The sequence below is a fragment of the Trifolium pratense genome, linkage group LG2 (genome assembly GCF_020283565.1).
Source record: "Trifolium pratense cultivar HEN17-A07 linkage group LG2, ARS_RC_1.1, whole genome shotgun sequence".
Classification (NCBI taxonomy): Eukaryota; Viridiplantae; Streptophyta; class Magnoliopsida; order Fabales; family Fabaceae; genus Trifolium; species Trifolium pratense.
In genome coordinates, this window is record NC_060060.1 from 40,818,766 (window position 1) to 40,836,353 (window position 17,588).

The 17,588-nt window shown below is 33.0% G+C and overlaps 3 protein-coding genes across 6 annotated transcripts; 2 read left to right on the top strand and 1 right to left on the bottom strand.

Moving 5' to 3' along the window:
- Positions 1-1,137: 1,137 nt before the first annotated feature.
- LOC123910023 (NADH dehydrogenase (ubiquinone) complex I, assembly factor 6) lies at positions 1,138-4,623 on the bottom strand. 4 transcript variants are annotated; one of them, XM_045961047.1, is made up of 3 exons: positions 4,518-4,617; positions 2,286-2,336; positions 1,138-2,157 (listed from the first exon to the last, which is right to left on the bottom strand). In XM_045961047.1, the coding sequence occupies exon 3, from the start codon at positions 2,147-2,149 to the stop codon at positions 1,409-1,411; it is 741 nt and encodes a 246-aa protein (XP_045817003.1). In that variant the 5' UTR covers positions 2,150-2,157; positions 2,286-2,336; positions 4,518-4,617; the 3' UTR covers positions 1,138-1,408. The 4 variants fall into 4 exon arrangements, with proteins under 4 accessions (XP_045817003.1, XP_045817002.1, XP_045817000.1 ...); XM_045961046.1 differs by lacking the exon at positions 4,518-4,617 and adding exons at positions 2,696-2,865; positions 3,652-3,967 and having other exon boundaries at positions 1,138-2,336; XM_045961044.1 differs by having other exon boundaries at positions 1,138-2,336; positions 4,518-4,623.
- Positions 4,624-7,868: 3,245 nt separating this feature from the next.
- LOC123907109 (hsp70-Hsp90 organizing protein 3-like) lies at positions 7,869-11,733 on the top strand. Its single transcript, XM_045957216.1, has 7 exons — positions 7,869-8,983; positions 10,157-10,445; positions 10,568-10,653; positions 10,786-11,009; positions 11,116-11,182; positions 11,274-11,333; positions 11,421-11,733. The coding sequence occupies exons 1-7, from the start codon at positions 8,072-8,074 to the stop codon at positions 11,532-11,534; spliced, it is 1,752 nt and encodes a 583-aa protein (XP_045813172.1). The 5' UTR covers positions 7,869-8,071; the 3' UTR covers positions 11,535-11,733.
- A 2,782-nt stretch (positions 11,734-14,515) lies between these two features.
- LOC123908335 (syntaxin-related protein KNOLLE) lies at positions 14,516-16,731 on the top strand. Its single transcript, XM_045958954.1, has 3 exons — positions 14,516-14,639; positions 14,751-15,272; positions 16,017-16,731. Exons 2-3 carry the CDS (start codon positions 14,781-14,783, stop codon positions 16,491-16,493), a joined length of 969 nt encoding a protein of 322 aa, XP_045814910.1. The 5' UTR covers positions 14,516-14,639; positions 14,751-14,780; the 3' UTR covers positions 16,494-16,731.
- Positions 16,732-17,588: the final 857 nt, after the last annotated feature.

Sequence of the window (17,588 nt, forward strand, 5' to 3'; positions counted from 1 at the left end):
AGGTCTGTTTGGATTAGCTTATTTTTCAGTTTATGCAAATAGCTTATGCAATATAAATTATGTTTTATGCATTATTTTAAGTTAATTTATGATAAAATAGCTTATAAAAACACAATTTTCATTGAAAACTTATAAAATACATAAAACCTAATTTATATTGCATAACCTATTTGCATAAGCTGAAAAATAAACTAAGCCCATAATACTATTCCACTACATTATGAGTCTATGTTTTTCTTTTTAGTCTTTTTAGGCAAGAATTATTATTATTATTATTATTATTTTTTTAAGAAAAGGGTTATGGTAGCACTATTTAAACGTTTATAGAGAAACAACAATTTATTATTTTGTATCAATAGAGAAATAATCATTCTTATTCTGTTGGAGAAACTGCACGCTGTCTCTGGTTGGTTGGTCCGCAATATTTTAACACTAAACAATATCAAACTCAAATTATAATTGTAATCTAATATCGAATCCAAGACCTGGGCCCACCAACCGACCCTAAGCTAAGGAATGCGGATGAGACACTTCTCGTATGCAATGTCTTTTTCTTTTAACAAAAAAAGGGATAAAGCTTCTATCAGAAAGAGAAAAAAAATGAGCTAAATCTTCCAACAAAGAAAAGCTTCTAGTGAAGCTAATCACAACAACAAAAAACCATCTATATGGAAGCTTAATTCTTGGAGCTAATAATGTTTCTATCTCTGTTTGAATAAACAATTTAATTTGATCAAATTATTTTCACATAAGTTATAAATTATTTTCACAAATTCTTCCGAACAACATTTATAAGTGGTTTGATTTTATTGCAACTAGCATATTGATGGAAAGGAGAAAGATCATCAGTAAGCCACTTAATGACATTCCAAAAATCTGAACAGCAAATGGTTATAGAATAGTCTTGCCTCAAAGCCAAAATCAAAACACCTAAGTAATAGTTTCCAGGGAGAAAGAACTACCTAAACAAGAAAATCAAAGACATTGATAGGAAGAAAATCTACCTAAAGAGTAGTCTCCACTTTCCGGGGACATCATAGACGTGTTTCGCGAATACCAAAAGTCAGAGCCAAGAGAATGAAGAACAGGGGAGCTAGATAACTTGCAGCAGAAAATCACAAGAAACCATACCTTGTCTTCTAGGCACCATGCAGCTCTTTCTGTAAAGAGCAGTTGAAGTTTTCTTTAAGCTTTGAGCACCAAATCATGTTATGTATACTCAAATACAATAATATTAGCCTTTAAAATACCCAGGCTTCATTTAAAATGATACATTGCACGCCACAATTAGCGCATTCTAGAATCTAGTTTCTGTTACATGGTCCGATAAATTTATTAAACAATTAGCACACAACAAAAAAATTCTGGATCCCCAAGGATTGAGTAACCCCGAGGTAACTAAACTAGTTTAGTATTTCTTTCTCCATGAAGTCCACTTGAGCTGAAGCTGGTACCACAAAGGTGGTATTCCCAGTACCCCTCGTGCTAGCCTTGGATCAAACACATCAAATTGCACCCGACGTAAGGAATCCAAGAGAACCTGAGCAGGCACAGCAGGCAGGAGCACTGGAAGAGCCTCAGCAGGCACACTCCCGGCTAATTTCTGTGCCTTTTTTAAGTGTGCATTGGCTACTGATGCCATTTCATAAACTGCTTCACAAAGACCCTCACGAGAATCCAACCATCTCTCTTCTTGACCCTGCTTAACTATTAGCCCATGCTTGGATGCTATAGCCCTTGGTATGTACGAAAAATGTCGGTTGTGACCAGCATGATAAGGCAGCGATTTAAGCAGCAAAAGAATGCCACTAGCTTTGCCAATATGTGAGGCTGCATGGTCAGCTGCAGTAGACATGATACCACCAGATTGAAGTGTCAAATACAGCATAGTAGATACAGTGTCCTCAGCATATTTCTCCAATTCTTCCATAGTTTCTGGAATGTCGGTAGCCTCTCTTCTTGCATCGTTGATCCGGGCTTCAACAGATCGTTTCAACCATGTCTTACTAATTTTGGACTCTGCTATCACGTGTGACAGGGCCAGTGCTGTTGGATGTTCAATTAATTTATTGGCGAACAATTTGTCTATGGCTTCCTGCCACCACACAAGACGCATAAGGCCAATCCTGGGATCTGAAGCAACATCCATAGCTTTAGCTGTTTCGACATTCAAGGCACGGAGTGTAAATGCAGCCTTTCGCATAGATGGAGGCAGTTCAAGAAGGCAAAGATAGTGATGATAATCATAACTTCTCACTTGTTTAACGCAATAGGAGAGAGCTGACCTTAAGTTGCTAGATGCAGAACCACCACTCATTAAATCTTCACGTTAGTGCCTACAAATGAAATTTACATCAATTAAAATCCTACCATATATTTTAAAATATAAGTTGCAAATACATTTCATTATACACACACAGATATAATGTAGACACCCAAGTCCTAAGCAGACAACTCAGTTAGTAAGTCGGTCTAGAGTTCAATCTCTGGAAACTAACATAACCCACTAATATTTTTCTATCAAATAAAAATGTAGACACACAAGCACAGCATTATAAACTTAAGAGGTATTTGATGACTGATGTTTGTTCCCACTAAAACTGCAACGTATACATAAACTAATTATGCACATCATTAAAATATAAACTACTTAACCTGCTCTAAAACTAATATGGAATAGGACCAGCCTACACACCATAAGAAATAAGCACACCGTTACAAGCAAAACAAAACATGAGAAGCAGCCCTGTTTCCAAAATTGGGCACACCAGAACAAGAAACAACAAGCAAGAGTAGCAGCCCTGTTTCCAATATAAGTGCTCAGGCCTAAAAAAAGCAAAGCTAAAAATCCGCCCATAAACAACACTGCAATCAAAAGAAGAACCAGCATCAGACGCTCCGGAGAAAAATAAGGTTTTGGGATCTCACGTCATGCCACTAGATAACCTCTCAGGCCTTAGAAGCTTAATCACTTCCACCAAACTGACCCAAAATTAAAACTAACATCTGCTTGCAAATTAATTATCCGAATTCGCTCTCTCTCACCGTAGTAATTGTTGATTTCTAAATCGTACAACTAAAAAGTATTAGTTATATTTCTTTCTCAAGCAAACAACACAATTAAGAAGAGACTGCAACAAGTTCTATTTACTAATCTTATGGCAACAAAGAAGCAAACCAAAGCATAGACATAGAGATAGAATAAATTCAATCAAAACAAAACTAACCATTTAAGTTTTGGATCAGTGAAAACAGGTCTTTTTTCATATATTATTCCTTTTGTGACTTCATCCTATATATTCTAGTAAAACAAATTGACAACAAGTCTGAGGTGCAGTGCAGTCACAAAATGAATTAACTCTGTTATCTATCAATCCATTATTCTATCCTAAAAGAAGAACAACAACTTACAACACAACAAGCAAACCAATTTGAATCAAAACTAAATAACCCCCAAATTAAAAATACTCATTTTCATACTCTTTGTGAAGAATTAAAAGATCAAGCATCATAAAAAACCAAACTTTAACATGAAATGGTTGACTTACAGCCCTATTATCTATATTTATTCAATCAATCAATCAAAAAAACAAATTAAAATTTCCCAAAAACCTAAAACCTAGAAATATTATAGATTTAGATCAAGTGTACCCGAGCAGAGAGAGAGAGAACGGTGGTTTGGTCGAGCATAGAGAGAGAAAGGTGATGGTGGTCGAAGATTTTCTGGTGAAGGCGAGCGGTGGCGTGCGTGGGGCGGTGTAGAAGCGAGTTGAGCAAGCAGAGAGATAGAGAGAGAAAGGTCACGTGTTTGCCCTTTCCTCTGTCTTTTTTTCTTTCCCAGACTAAAAAAAATATTGGGCCAAGCCCGGGCACGTGCCCAGGCAGGCCGGGCCCTATCTCCGCCAGTGATCAGGATATGTGACAATTGGGTTGAGTAGCAGCGGAACGAGGTCCATGCTACCGAATAACCAGTTACTTATTAGCTATGACTAATCCCTAATCTTCAAGTATCTAGACAATTTATAACTGCTTGCAATGTTATGACAGGATTGACAGCAATTTCATTTTCATCAAATAGCGAAAATTCGGATAATTAATTAAATCGATATCTCAGTTTGAATTGTTGGTTGAACTTATATACATAGTTTATCACATATTGACATTTTATTTCCGGCTTATTTTCATAAATTCTCCAAGATAGTTATGAAAACAACTTATAACAAGGGATGTTGCTAAAATCACTTAATCAAACACAACAATGACCTAAAATCACCAACATGCAATTGATAATTGATTTCTCACAAAGATCCTACTAACTTCAACATCAAAATAAAAATCCTCAAGAACAAAGCTTCACCAGATTTAGAAATGTTGCAACAAGATCCTACTAACTTCAACGCCAAAATAAAAACCCTAAAATTAGAAGACATACCCAAAAACAAAAGCAAAACAACAGAGAGGAAGAGTCAAAAATCGAAGGGGAGAAGGAATGAGGAACATGAGAGAGATGAACTTACAGAAAAGAGAGGAGAGTTCGTTCGATCGGAGCAGTTGCGCCGGCGGCGAGTGCAGCAGTGGCGGCGAGTGGCGACGCGAGAGAATCAGTGAAAGAATCGTTCGAATCAGTGGCGGAACCAGAAAAAATAATTTGGGGGGGCCACAATTTTTTTTAATATACAAATTAAATACGAAAATAATATTATATATAAAAATATACCGTGTAAAAATATATGTTTGTCAAATTTGTGTTCAAATAAGATTTTTTTTTAAGCAAATAAGATGTTATGTTCATATTTATATACATTTTTTTTTGTTTACAATGAGTTGGGGATCGAACCCAGAACTTATTTATATACGTTTGTTCAATTAATTTTACTTAATATTATAAATTCAATCAGTTATACGTTATTTTTGGACGAACAAAATCAAAGTTCATTATTATAAAATTAAACTATATAACTTAAGAATAATACTCTACGTAAATATACAGAGTGAAAATCATCAATAATAGAATATAAACTAATATTTGCACTAATACTTTGAACTAATATATATGTTGAGTTTCTTATAGTCATTAAAAATAAACTGTAAACAAATATTTACATTAATATTTGTACAAATACGTGTATAGAATTTCTTAAAATCATCAATAATATATTTGATTTAATAATACACCTATAAAAAAAAATATTTTTTTGGGGTGGGGGAGGGCCGTGGCCACCCTCAGCCCCACCCTAGGACCGCCACTGGTTCGAATTCGTAGGTTGAGGATTGAGGATAGTGGAGGAATTTTTCATTTAAGGGAAGGTCATTATGGTACTTTCGAATATACAATTTTTTCTTAAAATAATAAAGAACGAAGGCCTTTTTCTCTCGATTTGAAGACAAAGGAATCAAATGGTGATTTTGAAGAATGGAGTCATGGTGATGAAGGGGCTTCTTCAGAAATGAAGGAAGGAACAAGATGGTGATGAGGAGAAAGGAAGTATCTTAGATAACATAAATATCTATCTATCTATTGCTATTATTTAGCAGTAATTTTTTTTAGATACCTATTATTTAGTAATTAGTAAAGTAACAAATAAACCTTTTCTTTTCTTGCTCAAAAAACAAAAAAACAAAAAAAAATTCAACGTTAAAATGTAGAAGATTTGGTCAACAAAAATAATTGTAGAAGATATACTCAACCATTTTTTTTATTTTTAAACTTCCATTTATTTTTTGGTCAATTAAACATGCCAATATCAGTAACATTCTTTAACAAACAATATTCAATTTTTTATTTAATTTACTTTTTTTTTTGGTCTTACATTTATTTAATTTACTCTTTAACTTATCTTATAAGTTTTTTTTATAATTATCTTATAAGTTCAATAAATAAATTAGCTTTGATAAATATAAATTTGTCAATTACTAAACTAATTTTTATTTTAGTAAAGTTTAATGGATATATTATGTCCAGATAAATTAATTTTAGGAATAAAATATCATACTTTTTTTTGGTCATGTTCTCCTTTTAAAATTTGACGCATCAACAATTTTTTCCATTTTCTCCTCTTAAGATGTTGATGTATTAAATTTTAAGCGGAGAACATGACCAAAAGGATGTTAGTAATTGACCTAAGTTTTCTCCTTAATTTTACACAACACTGTTCAATATGAATTAAGTGTTTTTCCATATCATACGATTAATGTGTGATGTATGTCTTGCTATTATTAACACTAATATCCAATATTCAATATATATTTACTTTTAGCCCCTAAAAAAAATTTTAATTTTAATTAAATTTATGAAATATATTAATTTAAATATATTTTTCATTGAGCATTAACCCGTGCGAATGCACGGGTAAGTTATACTAGTATACATAGTTTATCACATATTGACATTTTTTTTCCAGCTTATTTTCATAAATTCTCCAAGATAGTTATGAAAACAACTTATAACAAGGGATGTTGCTAAAATCACTTAATCAAACACAACAATTACCTAAAATCACCAACATGCAATTAACAGAACGAAAAACTGTAAACAAACACAAATCGCACATTGATGTAAGCTCAGAGAAGAACAAAATGGAGAGAGATAGAGAGATTTTAACTTACAGTGATGAAATCTTAAGCGTGTAAGCTCCGATTTTTCTCGATTCGGTGATTTTGTTGTTGCTACATAAATAAAGCTGCAAATATGCGGTTTATGCAACCAAGCCTATGTTTACCAGAAAGTTCGCGAAACAGAACTAAGCGTACAGATGCTGCATTTCGTCAATTGCGCCGACGAATGTCTCCGACTGCGTTATTTCGGCAAGTTGAGATAAGTGCGACTCCAATTCAGCTTGTATACGATACAATCCAGCAAAGGCGTTTTTTTTATGGAGCTGCTGATTTTTTTTTTATTGAAAGATGATGATGGGCTTCTTGAGAGGAAGTGGATTGGGCTTATAATTAGATTTCCAAGAATTACTTCCGGCGATTCTGTACTTCTCGCGCGCCCTGCTCGTTTTTTATTTTACGGTTCCACTACTAGCGGATGTTAAAAAAATAAATATAAATAGAAACACTATGCACTACCTGTGTTGTGGACACCATTTACTACTTAAGTAGCATACCGATCGGTGGTAAAGTCTTCGGCCTCAGTTAAAGATCTACCAAATAGTTTGATTGTCCACTTGTACGACCATACGAGACATTGGCCATTCAATACAAGCCAATTTCTTTATAGGACAAGTGGACAATCAGACCACTTGACAGGCCTTATGAAAATAACTTGTTACAACCCAAGTTTATTGGTTAATTTTATCTATTTGGATTAGAGTTTTTACGCCCAAATTAAATACGAGAGACCACTAAATACATGATAAGTCTTTAAATAAACGAGCACATACAAATATAAATTTATATAAAAAATAATTTAGTCACATAATTCAATTACTTTTTTAATTTTTTTTTCTATTTCTATTTTTATATGTCCAAATATTTTTTATTTGATATTGTGCTCAATTAAATATTCTCCTAAATACCAAAAAGGTATTTGAAATTATGGATCAAAGTTACTACGATAAAAAAAAAACTTACCGGCCCAATTTGTTGTCCAATTTTTATTTATTTTTTGACAAAACTTATTTTTTGTTCATATGCAATTTTTTTAAATAAACATTCATATATAATCCTTTATAAAAAAAAATAAAAAATTCATATATAATCTTAGACTTATAGTAAAAGATTTGTTTTTCTTTTTACACATAGCAAAAGATTTTGTTAAAAAAAACAAAAAATAGATTTATGAAAGATTTGAAATAATAAAATAAAGATTTGAAATAGTAACAAAGTACAGTCTCTATAAATATATGTAAAGTGGAGTACTTAACAATTGGCACAGAACATTCGAGAACCCCAAACCTTAGGTCCTACTAGAACTCTCTAGTACTTAACCACCCAAACCCACTTGCCCTATAACCTCATCATCTCTCTCTTCTTCTTCAATCTCACAATCAAATTAAACCCTTTTCTTCTTCCTCTCGCAAAACAAAACCCTTTCGATTCAATTTCCGATCCAATAATCAAATCATCTATGGCCGACGAAGCAAAAGCCAAAGGCAACGCCGCATTCTCTTCCGGTGACTTCGCAACCGCAATTCGTCACTTCTCTGAAGCCATCGATCTTTCTCCTAACAACCATGTCCTTTATTCCAACCGATCCGCAGCTTACGCTTCTCTTCAGAAATACTCCGATGCTTTAACCGACGCTAAGAAAACCGTCGAACTCAAACCTGATTGGTCAAAAGGCTATAGTCGTCTCGGCGCGGCTCATCTTGGTTTATCTCAATTTGATGATGCTGTTTCTGCTTATAAAAAAGGTCTTGAAATTGATCCTAATAATGAGCCTTTGAAATCAGGTTTAGCCGATGCAAAGAAAGCCTCCGCGGCTAGGTTTAGCCGCGGCTCTGCTCTGGCTAATCCTTTTGGTGATGCTTTTTCTGGTCCTGAGATGTGGGCTAAGCTTACCGCTGATCCTGGAACTAGGGTTTATCTTCAACAACCTGATTTTGTTAAGATGATGCAAGATATTCAAAAGGATCCAAATAATTTGAACTTGTATTTGAAGGATCAAAGAGTTATGCAAGCTTTTGGGGTTTTGCTTAATGTTAAGATTAATAAAGGTCCTGGTGATGATGTTGATATGCCGGATATTTCTTCTCCGTCTTCTTCTTCCTCTTCTGAGAGGAAGAGGGCAGCTGAAGCTGAGCCTCCTAAGCAGCCTGAGCCGGAACCTGAACCCGAACCAATGGAATTGGCTGATGAAGAAAAAGAGAAAAAGCATAGGAAGGCTGAGGCACAGAAAGAAAAGGAGGCTGGTAATGCAGCTTATAAGAAGAAGGATTTCGATACCGCGATTCAACATTACTCAAAAGCTTTGGAATTGGATGATGAGGATGTATCTTTCCTCACTAACCGTGCTGCTGTATACTTGGAGATGGGAAAGGTATGAATGCTATTGAGTTTCTGTTAGTTTCGATTGTTTGTTAATTGTGAATTGTTCTAGCTTAGTTTAGGTTATTTTTTGAACATAATTTAACTGTTTATTTGCTTAGTAGTATTATTAGTGCACTTAGGGTCCGTTTGGATTGGCACATATGCGAAACAACTTATGCAAATAAATAAGCTTTTATGTATTATTAAAGCTTTTCAAGATAGTTTATGATAAAACAGCTTATAAAAAGATACAATTTTTGTATGTGAAAACTTATTAATTAATAGAAAAGTTAATTTATTTGCATAAGCTATTTTCATAAGCTCAAAAATAAGCCAAATCCAAACTATGGGACAAAATTGACACTTAGAAGTGCTAATAACACCAACTAGAAGTGTATAGTTTAGATTGAAAAGCTAGAATTTTTATTTTGTTCAGCTATAAAATTGAAATTAGTTGTATGTATTGGAGCATAAATAGCATAGATTGACCTTAGACAGAACAGAACTATTTAAATTTTGCACCTTTAGTTTGCTCTTCCAAATGTTATTCAAACACCCGAAGTATAGACTAGGAAGATTTGATCAGTTTCCTTAACCATCAAACACGGAAACAAGCTTTAGCAACAAAACTGCTGTGATGTTAATGGCATGCTAAGTGTGAAAGTTGACCAAATACAGCCTAACACAGATCCTAATGCTTACATATCATAAGTAACTAATACATTGGAGAAACTAATACATCGGAGATCACCAAATATTTTGTCAGGCATATAACATCTCAAAATCCCTGGATTCTTAAATTTGTTGGGAGATGTTAAAGGGTTGTTTAACTCCGGTATGGTATGATTAGATTCCACAAAAATGAACTTTTAAGACATACTGTCCACAATTAGAAACCTAAGTTAACCTCCAATACAAAGGTTGGAGCCTTAAGGCTTTGTAATTGTATGGGAGGCTGGAGAGAAAGGGAGGGCCGGGGAGGGAAGGGGGGAAAGGGAGACATAGGAGAATCCCACACTTTTTTGGTAGTATTTTTTTAAGGGAGTGAGGTGAAAGTATATCTATTTGTTTTCATTTTGAAAGTGTTTTAAAGAAAAGTAATTTCAGTGTTTTTTAAAAGTTAAGTAAAGGGAATTGTTCCTTGTGATTTGCATTCTGACAAATATTCATTGAATTCTTTCAGTATGAGGATTGCATAAAAGATTGTGATAAGGCTGTTGAAAGAGGAAGAGAACTACGATCAGATTACAAGATGATAGCAAGAGCTTTGACAAGGAAGGGAACTGCCATGGGCAAAACGGCAAAATGCTCTAAAGATTATGAGCCCGTCATTGAGACTTATCAAAAAGCGCTTACAGAGCACCGCAACCCAGACACCCTGAAGAAACTTAATGAAGCTGAAAAGGCTAAGAAAGAGCTTGAACAACAAGAATACTATGATCCAGAATTGGCCGATAAGGAAAGAGAAAAAGGTACAATCTCTTAGTCCGATCTCAGGTTCTTCATTTCTTGCAAGCATCTCTCTCCACGCCTTTCTTCCTAAATTGCATTTTAACACTATCATATTTATTGACTCTGTTACCATGACATGTAGGTAATGATTACTTTAAGCAGCAGAAGTATCCTGAAGCTATTAAGCATTACACTGAGTCTCTAAAAAGAAACCCAAAAGATCCTAAGGTAAGTAATACTCTTTTTTTTTTTTTTTATAAGCAGTAAGTAAGTAATACTCTTTGAATACAGGTGGTATGGTAATCTTTATGATTATATTAATGTGTATCTTAATGTGTATGAATACTCCATTTCTTTCAGGCTTATAGTAACAGAGCTGCATGTTACACCAAACTGGGAGCAATGCCTGAAGGTTTAAAGGATGCAGAGAAATGCATTGAGCTTGATCCAACCTTTACCAAGGGTTATACCCGTAAAGGTGCTGTTCAGTTTTTCATGAAAGAGTATGAAAAGGCTTTGGAAACATACAGGGAGGGGTTGAAACATGACCCCAACAACCAGGAGTTACTTGATGGCATTGGAAGGTATGAATGAGATTGACCAAAATACCTGCAATGTGTTTAATATTTCAAGTTTCCTTTTTTGACTGCAAAAAACTATGTTTAATCATGTACTATTTATCCATTTCAGGTGTGTACAACAAATTAATAGAACCAGTCGTGGAGATGTAACTCCTGAAGAGTTGAAGGAGAGACAGGTTTGAAATACAGTGCAAAAATCTTTGCAATCATAAATTATGTAATTTAAATATAATATATGCTAAATATTTAAATATTGTTTTCTTGCAGGCCAAGGCAATGTCAGATCCAGAGATACAGAACATCCTTCAAGACCCTGTTATGAGACAGGTTTGTTTTTTTCTTGGCTGTATAATGTGTTGTTGTCACAATAATAAGATAAGATGTGCTCATAATATGAGTTGGGTTTGTATGCAGGTATTGGTTGATTTCCAAGAAAATCCAAAGGCTGCACAGGAACATACCAAGAACCCTGGTGTGATGGACAAGATCCAAAAGCTTATCAGTGCTGGAATTGTCCAGATGAAGTAAATTTGATGGAAGATGGCAGCAGCAGCTCTCGCAAAAAGCAATTGACAATTATTCCTATTGTGACTTTGATTTAATATTCGAATAGATTTTTCTATTGGATGTAAAATGGGAAATTTTGACTTGTTTTTGTTTTCGTGAATTTTTATAATTTATAAAACTCAAGTGCAATTTATTTTAGCATAAGTAATTGGTTTCATCACTTTCACTTTCGTCTTTTTATTTGTTTTGCTTCTCTTACATGTTTTTGGTTGGGCGTTGGGGAAAACATATTTCACGATTCACGAAATGCCTCTTTAATTATAACCACGCAGACTTGTTTTTCAAAATATCAAAAATCAGTAACTCCAATGAGTAATTTCAAAATGTCAAGTTTGCCAATATGGAAGTAAAACGGAAACTGAATATGAATCGATATATAGTGTGACCGAACCGCCACACCATGTTTAACTTCTCAAACATGTTCCTCTCATTCCTTGATTCACCTAAGTCTTCCTCTCTTTTATGCCGGCTCAGCATCTCTGCCTCCCTTCTACACCCTTCAGCACCGTCCCCTCCTCCATTGTTGTTACCTTCCTACTTCAACCATGGCGGCTTCGTTGTTTCTATACCAGTACCATTCTCAAACAGTTCATTGTGCTCACGGTTGATGAGCGCGATGTGTGAGTTGATGACATGTTTGGCAAATGAATTGTTGGATGAATGTGCCAGAAGTGTAGATGATCTTCAGAAGTTGAAGATAGCAGAAGATGATTGTACAGTTAAGATGATTTAGATCGCATATGAGTTTTGTAGACATGTAATTGGTGAGATTTTCGTTAGTGTTTTTGTCGCAGGATTTAACATTATTCATTTTTCTTTTATGTCAAACATCATCATTTCTTCTATTTTATTCGAAATTGTTTAAAGTCACATTAACAAGTGTTTTAAGAATATTAAAAAAAGTTATGTTTTAAAATACATTTCTTAAAATAAGAAATACATTATTTTTTATACAAAATTAAATAATATATTAAGGCTACGTTTTAGTATTTTTCACAATTTAATTATTTTTTACTCGTATTTCATTTTGGAGGGAGTATGTTTTATCATATTCTATTTTTTTTTTTCAAAGTTAGGTATGATTATGTTCTTAAATACCATTTGATTTGGTCCAGTGTCTAGGAATTTTGGTAGTATGTTAAGGATCGTAGATTCAATCTACATATTCATTGTAAACCAAGTAAAAAATAAAAAATTAATGATAAAGTGCATGTTTGATAATCCAAAATTAAAAAAATTATGGTGATAGTTAAAGAATTACGGTGCTATTGTACCTGAAAAATAATGATCTCAGGCACTAATTCCCTTTACTTCCGATTCCACTTCTTGATAACTTTGTATTACAATTAGAGTACTAACAATGAAAAAATGCTAACTATTGCCTCCGGAGATAGTTAAGGAATTAATTACGATAAATAAATCTTGAAATTTGAGTATTTTTTTTTAAAAGCGTAAATAATACTTGTTTAATATAAAAATTACATCTTTTATCTTCCTTAATTAGTGTTAGTGTTAGAAAACTGTAGTTACATGACTTGTAAAAGAAAATTAGAATATTTTCAACTATATTAACACAAAGGGTAAATAGTGTCATACCCCCCTGCAAAATAGGCGAGTTTTGCGTTACCCCCTGCAAAATATTTTTTTGAGATTACCCCCTGCAATGTCAAGATTCCTTGCGTTACCCCCCTGGCTCAACAAGTGGGCATATGACATGGACGAATCTTGACGTGACATGACACGTGAAAATTAATTTATTTTTTATTTATTTTTAATTGCCAACTCAGTAATTATTATTTTTTTTATTAAAAAAAAAAATGAAAAAAACTTTTTTTTTTACGGTAACTTTTTTTTTAAAGAAATCTTTTTTTTTTTTTAAAGAATTTTTTTTTTTTTAAAAAATTTTTTTTTTAAAGAAACTTTTTTTTAAAGAAACTTTTTTTTTTAAAGAAATTTTTTTATTTAAAGAAACTTTTTTTTTTCGTTCTGTTCATATGCAGCGATTGTTCTTCCTTTTCAATTTCAATTTGGGGGTTAGGGCAAAGCGATTGTTCTTGCATTACTATGTGATTGCAGTGTTTTTTTTTTTTTGGTTACTCTATTATTATTAGTTATTATTATTATTATTATTATTATTATTATTAGTTTTTTGGTTACTATTATTATTATTATTAGTTTTTTTTTCATCTTCATTTTTTTTTTGCTTACTCTATTATTAGTTATTATATATATAAATAAGAATTTTTTTTTATATATATAATAACAACTTTTAGTAAAAAAAAAAAAACTTTCTTTTAAGTAAGTTCATAAAAATATAACAACTTTTAAGTTTTTTTTTCATTTTTTTAATTAAAAACCCACATTAATTAATGAGTTGACAATTAAAAATAAATAAAAAATTAATTAATTTCCATGTGTCATGCCACGTCAAGATTCTTCCATGTCATATGCCCACTTGTTGAGCCAGGGGGGTAACGCAAAGAATCTTGACATTGCAGGGGGTAATCTCAAAAAAATATTTTGCAGGGGGTAACGCAAAACTCGCCTATTTTGCATGGGGTATAACACTATTTACCCTAACACAAAAAACTCCATCAGATCCAGACATACACAAAGAATAATGTGAATTTTTATCCTCACTCACATCTCAACAATCGTTTTCAAAAAAAAAAAAATGTGATCCAAAATTAGAAGTATATACCGTGTTTTTTTTATTCTTTTTCTTCCATTATTACTCACTTGTACGAATCTTTTGTACGAATCAGAAAAACACATGGCTATAGATATTTTCCGTATTTTTATAAACGAACAAAAAATAAATAAATAAAACAAATATGACCGTTGGATTTCACATAGATAAGCAACGGCTACTTCATTATTATTCTCCAAAAACTAGCCGTTAGACTCATTTTTCAAACTCATAATAAAAAACCTTCACTTCGTTTCATTATTCAAATCTTCTTCATCTCACCCTCTAGATTCTTCACAAATTTCCTTTCTCAATCTGCATCTTCATCTTCACTTTCCTTTTTTTTCTCTTCTCTCAAATCTCTCACAATCAAAAAGGTAAGTAACTTCTCACATCTCATGTTTCTATTATTGCAAAAAAAAAAATCAATTTTTTTTACCGTTCAATCTTCATTTTTTGATTCAAATTTATGTTTTTAATCTGTGCAGGAAATACCCATTAAACCCAATTGATCAAAGATGAATGATTTAATGACAAAATCGTTCACCAACTATGTTGATCTAAAAAAAGCAGCTATGAAAGATGAAGTTGATTTAGAAGCTGGTCTTTCAAAACAAGGTGGTGGTGTTGATGTTGAACTAACAAGATCTTCAATGACACATTTAGAAACTGATATGAATTTGTTCTTAGAAGAGGCAGAGAAAGTAAGAACAGAAATGGGTGAAATTCGCGATGTATTAACGAAACTTGAGAAAGCAAATGAAGAGAGCAAGTCACTTCATAAAACTGAAGCTTTGAAATCATTGAGGGAAAGGATTAATATTGATATTGTAACTGTTTTGAAGAAAGCAAGGTGTATTAGGACTCAATTAGAAGAAATGGATCGCGCTAATGACACTAATCGAAGACTTTCTGGACTTAAAGATGGTTCACCTGCAATTTATAGAACTAGAATTGCTGTTACTAATGGCTTGCGTAAGAAGCTCAAGGAGCTTATGATGGAGTTTCAGGTATGTGGTACCCTTGTTAATTTCTCTGTTTTTTTGGATTCAAATTAATCACTTTCTTTTAATTTATGTCTCAATTTTAAGGTTTAGAATATGCATATTTGTGCTCCTTGTGTTTTCTTGATATTAGGGTTTGCTTAAATTTTCAATTTTCAAATCTAAATTGTGTTCCTTGTGTTTTCTTGATATTAGGGTTTGCTGAAATTTTCAATTTTTAAATCTAAATTGTGTTCCTTGTGTTTTCTTGATATTAGGGTTTGCTTAAATTTCCAATTTTTTAATCTAAATGATGTTTTTTAGAAATCAAAAACACTATTATTACTTCAAGTTTCAACTTTTAAGGTTCAGATACTAATTTATTGGTAGAAAATAGGACCAATTTCAAATTATGTGATATTTCACCCCTTTTAATTTTAGGTACTTTATGTTTGAAATTTTTATGTTTAAATATAGTTTTTAGTCCATATTACAAATTGTTCTTTGTTTAAATTTTACTCAACTTCAGTTTTTACATCTAACCTATGAAAACAAAAAATTTGAGGGACTAAAAACACATTTTTAGAGACACTATTATTAAGAGGTTAATTTTGATGCACATGAGTATGTATATATGACTTATAGTTTCAATTAAGGTTAAAAATAATCTTAGATAATGTCATATTCTAAGGTTGTATTTAGTTTGATTATGTTGTGTATCTTAGATAACAAGTAACACAACATTAATTTATGAAACCTTGTTTGTTGTAGGCACTGAGGCAGAAAATGATGAGTGAATACAAAGAAACAGTAGGAAGAAGGTATTATACTGTGACAGGAGAACATGCAGATGAAGAGGTGATTGATAAGATAATATCGAATGGCGATGATGAAAGTTTTTTAGGAAAGGCAATACAAGAACATGGAAGAGGAAAGGTTCTAGAAACTGTGGTTGAGATACAAGACAGACATGATGCAGCAAAAGAGATTGAGAAGAGTTTGTTGGAACTTCATCAAGTTTTTTTGGATATGGCTGTTATGGTTGAAGCACAAGGTGAGAAAATGGATGATATTGAACATCATGTTCTTCATGCTTCTCATTATGTTAAAGATGGAACAAAGAATCTTCACAGTGCTAAACAATATCAGAAAAATGGAAGGAAATGGATGTGTATTGGGATAATACTTTTGCTGATTATTATTCTCATCATTGTTATTCCAATTGTCACTAGTTTCAGCAGTTCTTGAAGGTTCAAATCCTTCTTTTATGTGTAATATGAAGAAATTCAATGTCTCTGATGCATTGATCATGGTCCTTTTTTTCTAGCTTTTGTGTCTTTGCTGAGTTGTGTACGACGACTCATCGTCGTTTGAATTGCCTTTTGTTTTCATGTATTTGTGCTGAATTATTTTTGATGATGCAATTCATCTTATGTTCATGTAAACTCTTTTCAAATTAGAAATATAAGATTGGCAACTTTAATTCCTTTATAGCATCCCAAACCAAATATATAATTAACATTCTACTTTATTTTTAAATAGCAATCCAAGAACAAGTTATGCTTAAGATTAGACAACTTGTCATACACCAAAGTGCTAATAGCACAGACCAAAACTGTAATGAGCTTAACTATTACACAAACCTCAAAAACAACCATACAAACTACTCCACACCTCACCAACATTCTACTTCATCGCTAGTATGTGGATTATGATCATTCATTCAAAAGTTAAAATAATATGAAATTTAAACTATAACAAAACTGTGTTTTTGTTGTCTTACCAAGGTCCATAGTGACCGATAAATCGACTTTGGAGCTGTATTTGGATTTATGCCATCTCATATGCCGATAAATCGATTTTGGAACTGTTGTAAATTGCCTTGAAAACGAGGAAGACAACAAATATTACTGGTTTGGCGCCTCGGGCGAAAATTTGGTGCCTCAGGAAAAAATTTCAGCAGAGCAGGAGCTGACTTGCTGTTTTTGCGCCCCGGACGAAAATTCCTGTGCCCCAGGTGAAATCGGCGCCCCAGACGAAAAAAGCTGCACCCCGGGCAGAAATTGCGCATAAGTGAGAGAAAATGTGAGGTTTTTTAGGGTTCTTCATCCAACATCAATCTAGGATCAAAGGGGGTTCCTTTTGGGTATATTCTAGGGTTGGCGAAGTGTTTCTACCACCTTGTAATCACTAATCATTGAAATCTCTTGGTCACGGGAACAGATTTGGGAAAATGGTAGAATTAGGATTGAAGTCTAATTCTTACAACTCTTTTGTAATGAATTTTTGTAATCAAGAAGGAAGTTTGATAGTGGATTGGAGGGTCTCTCTCCCCCAGAGTAG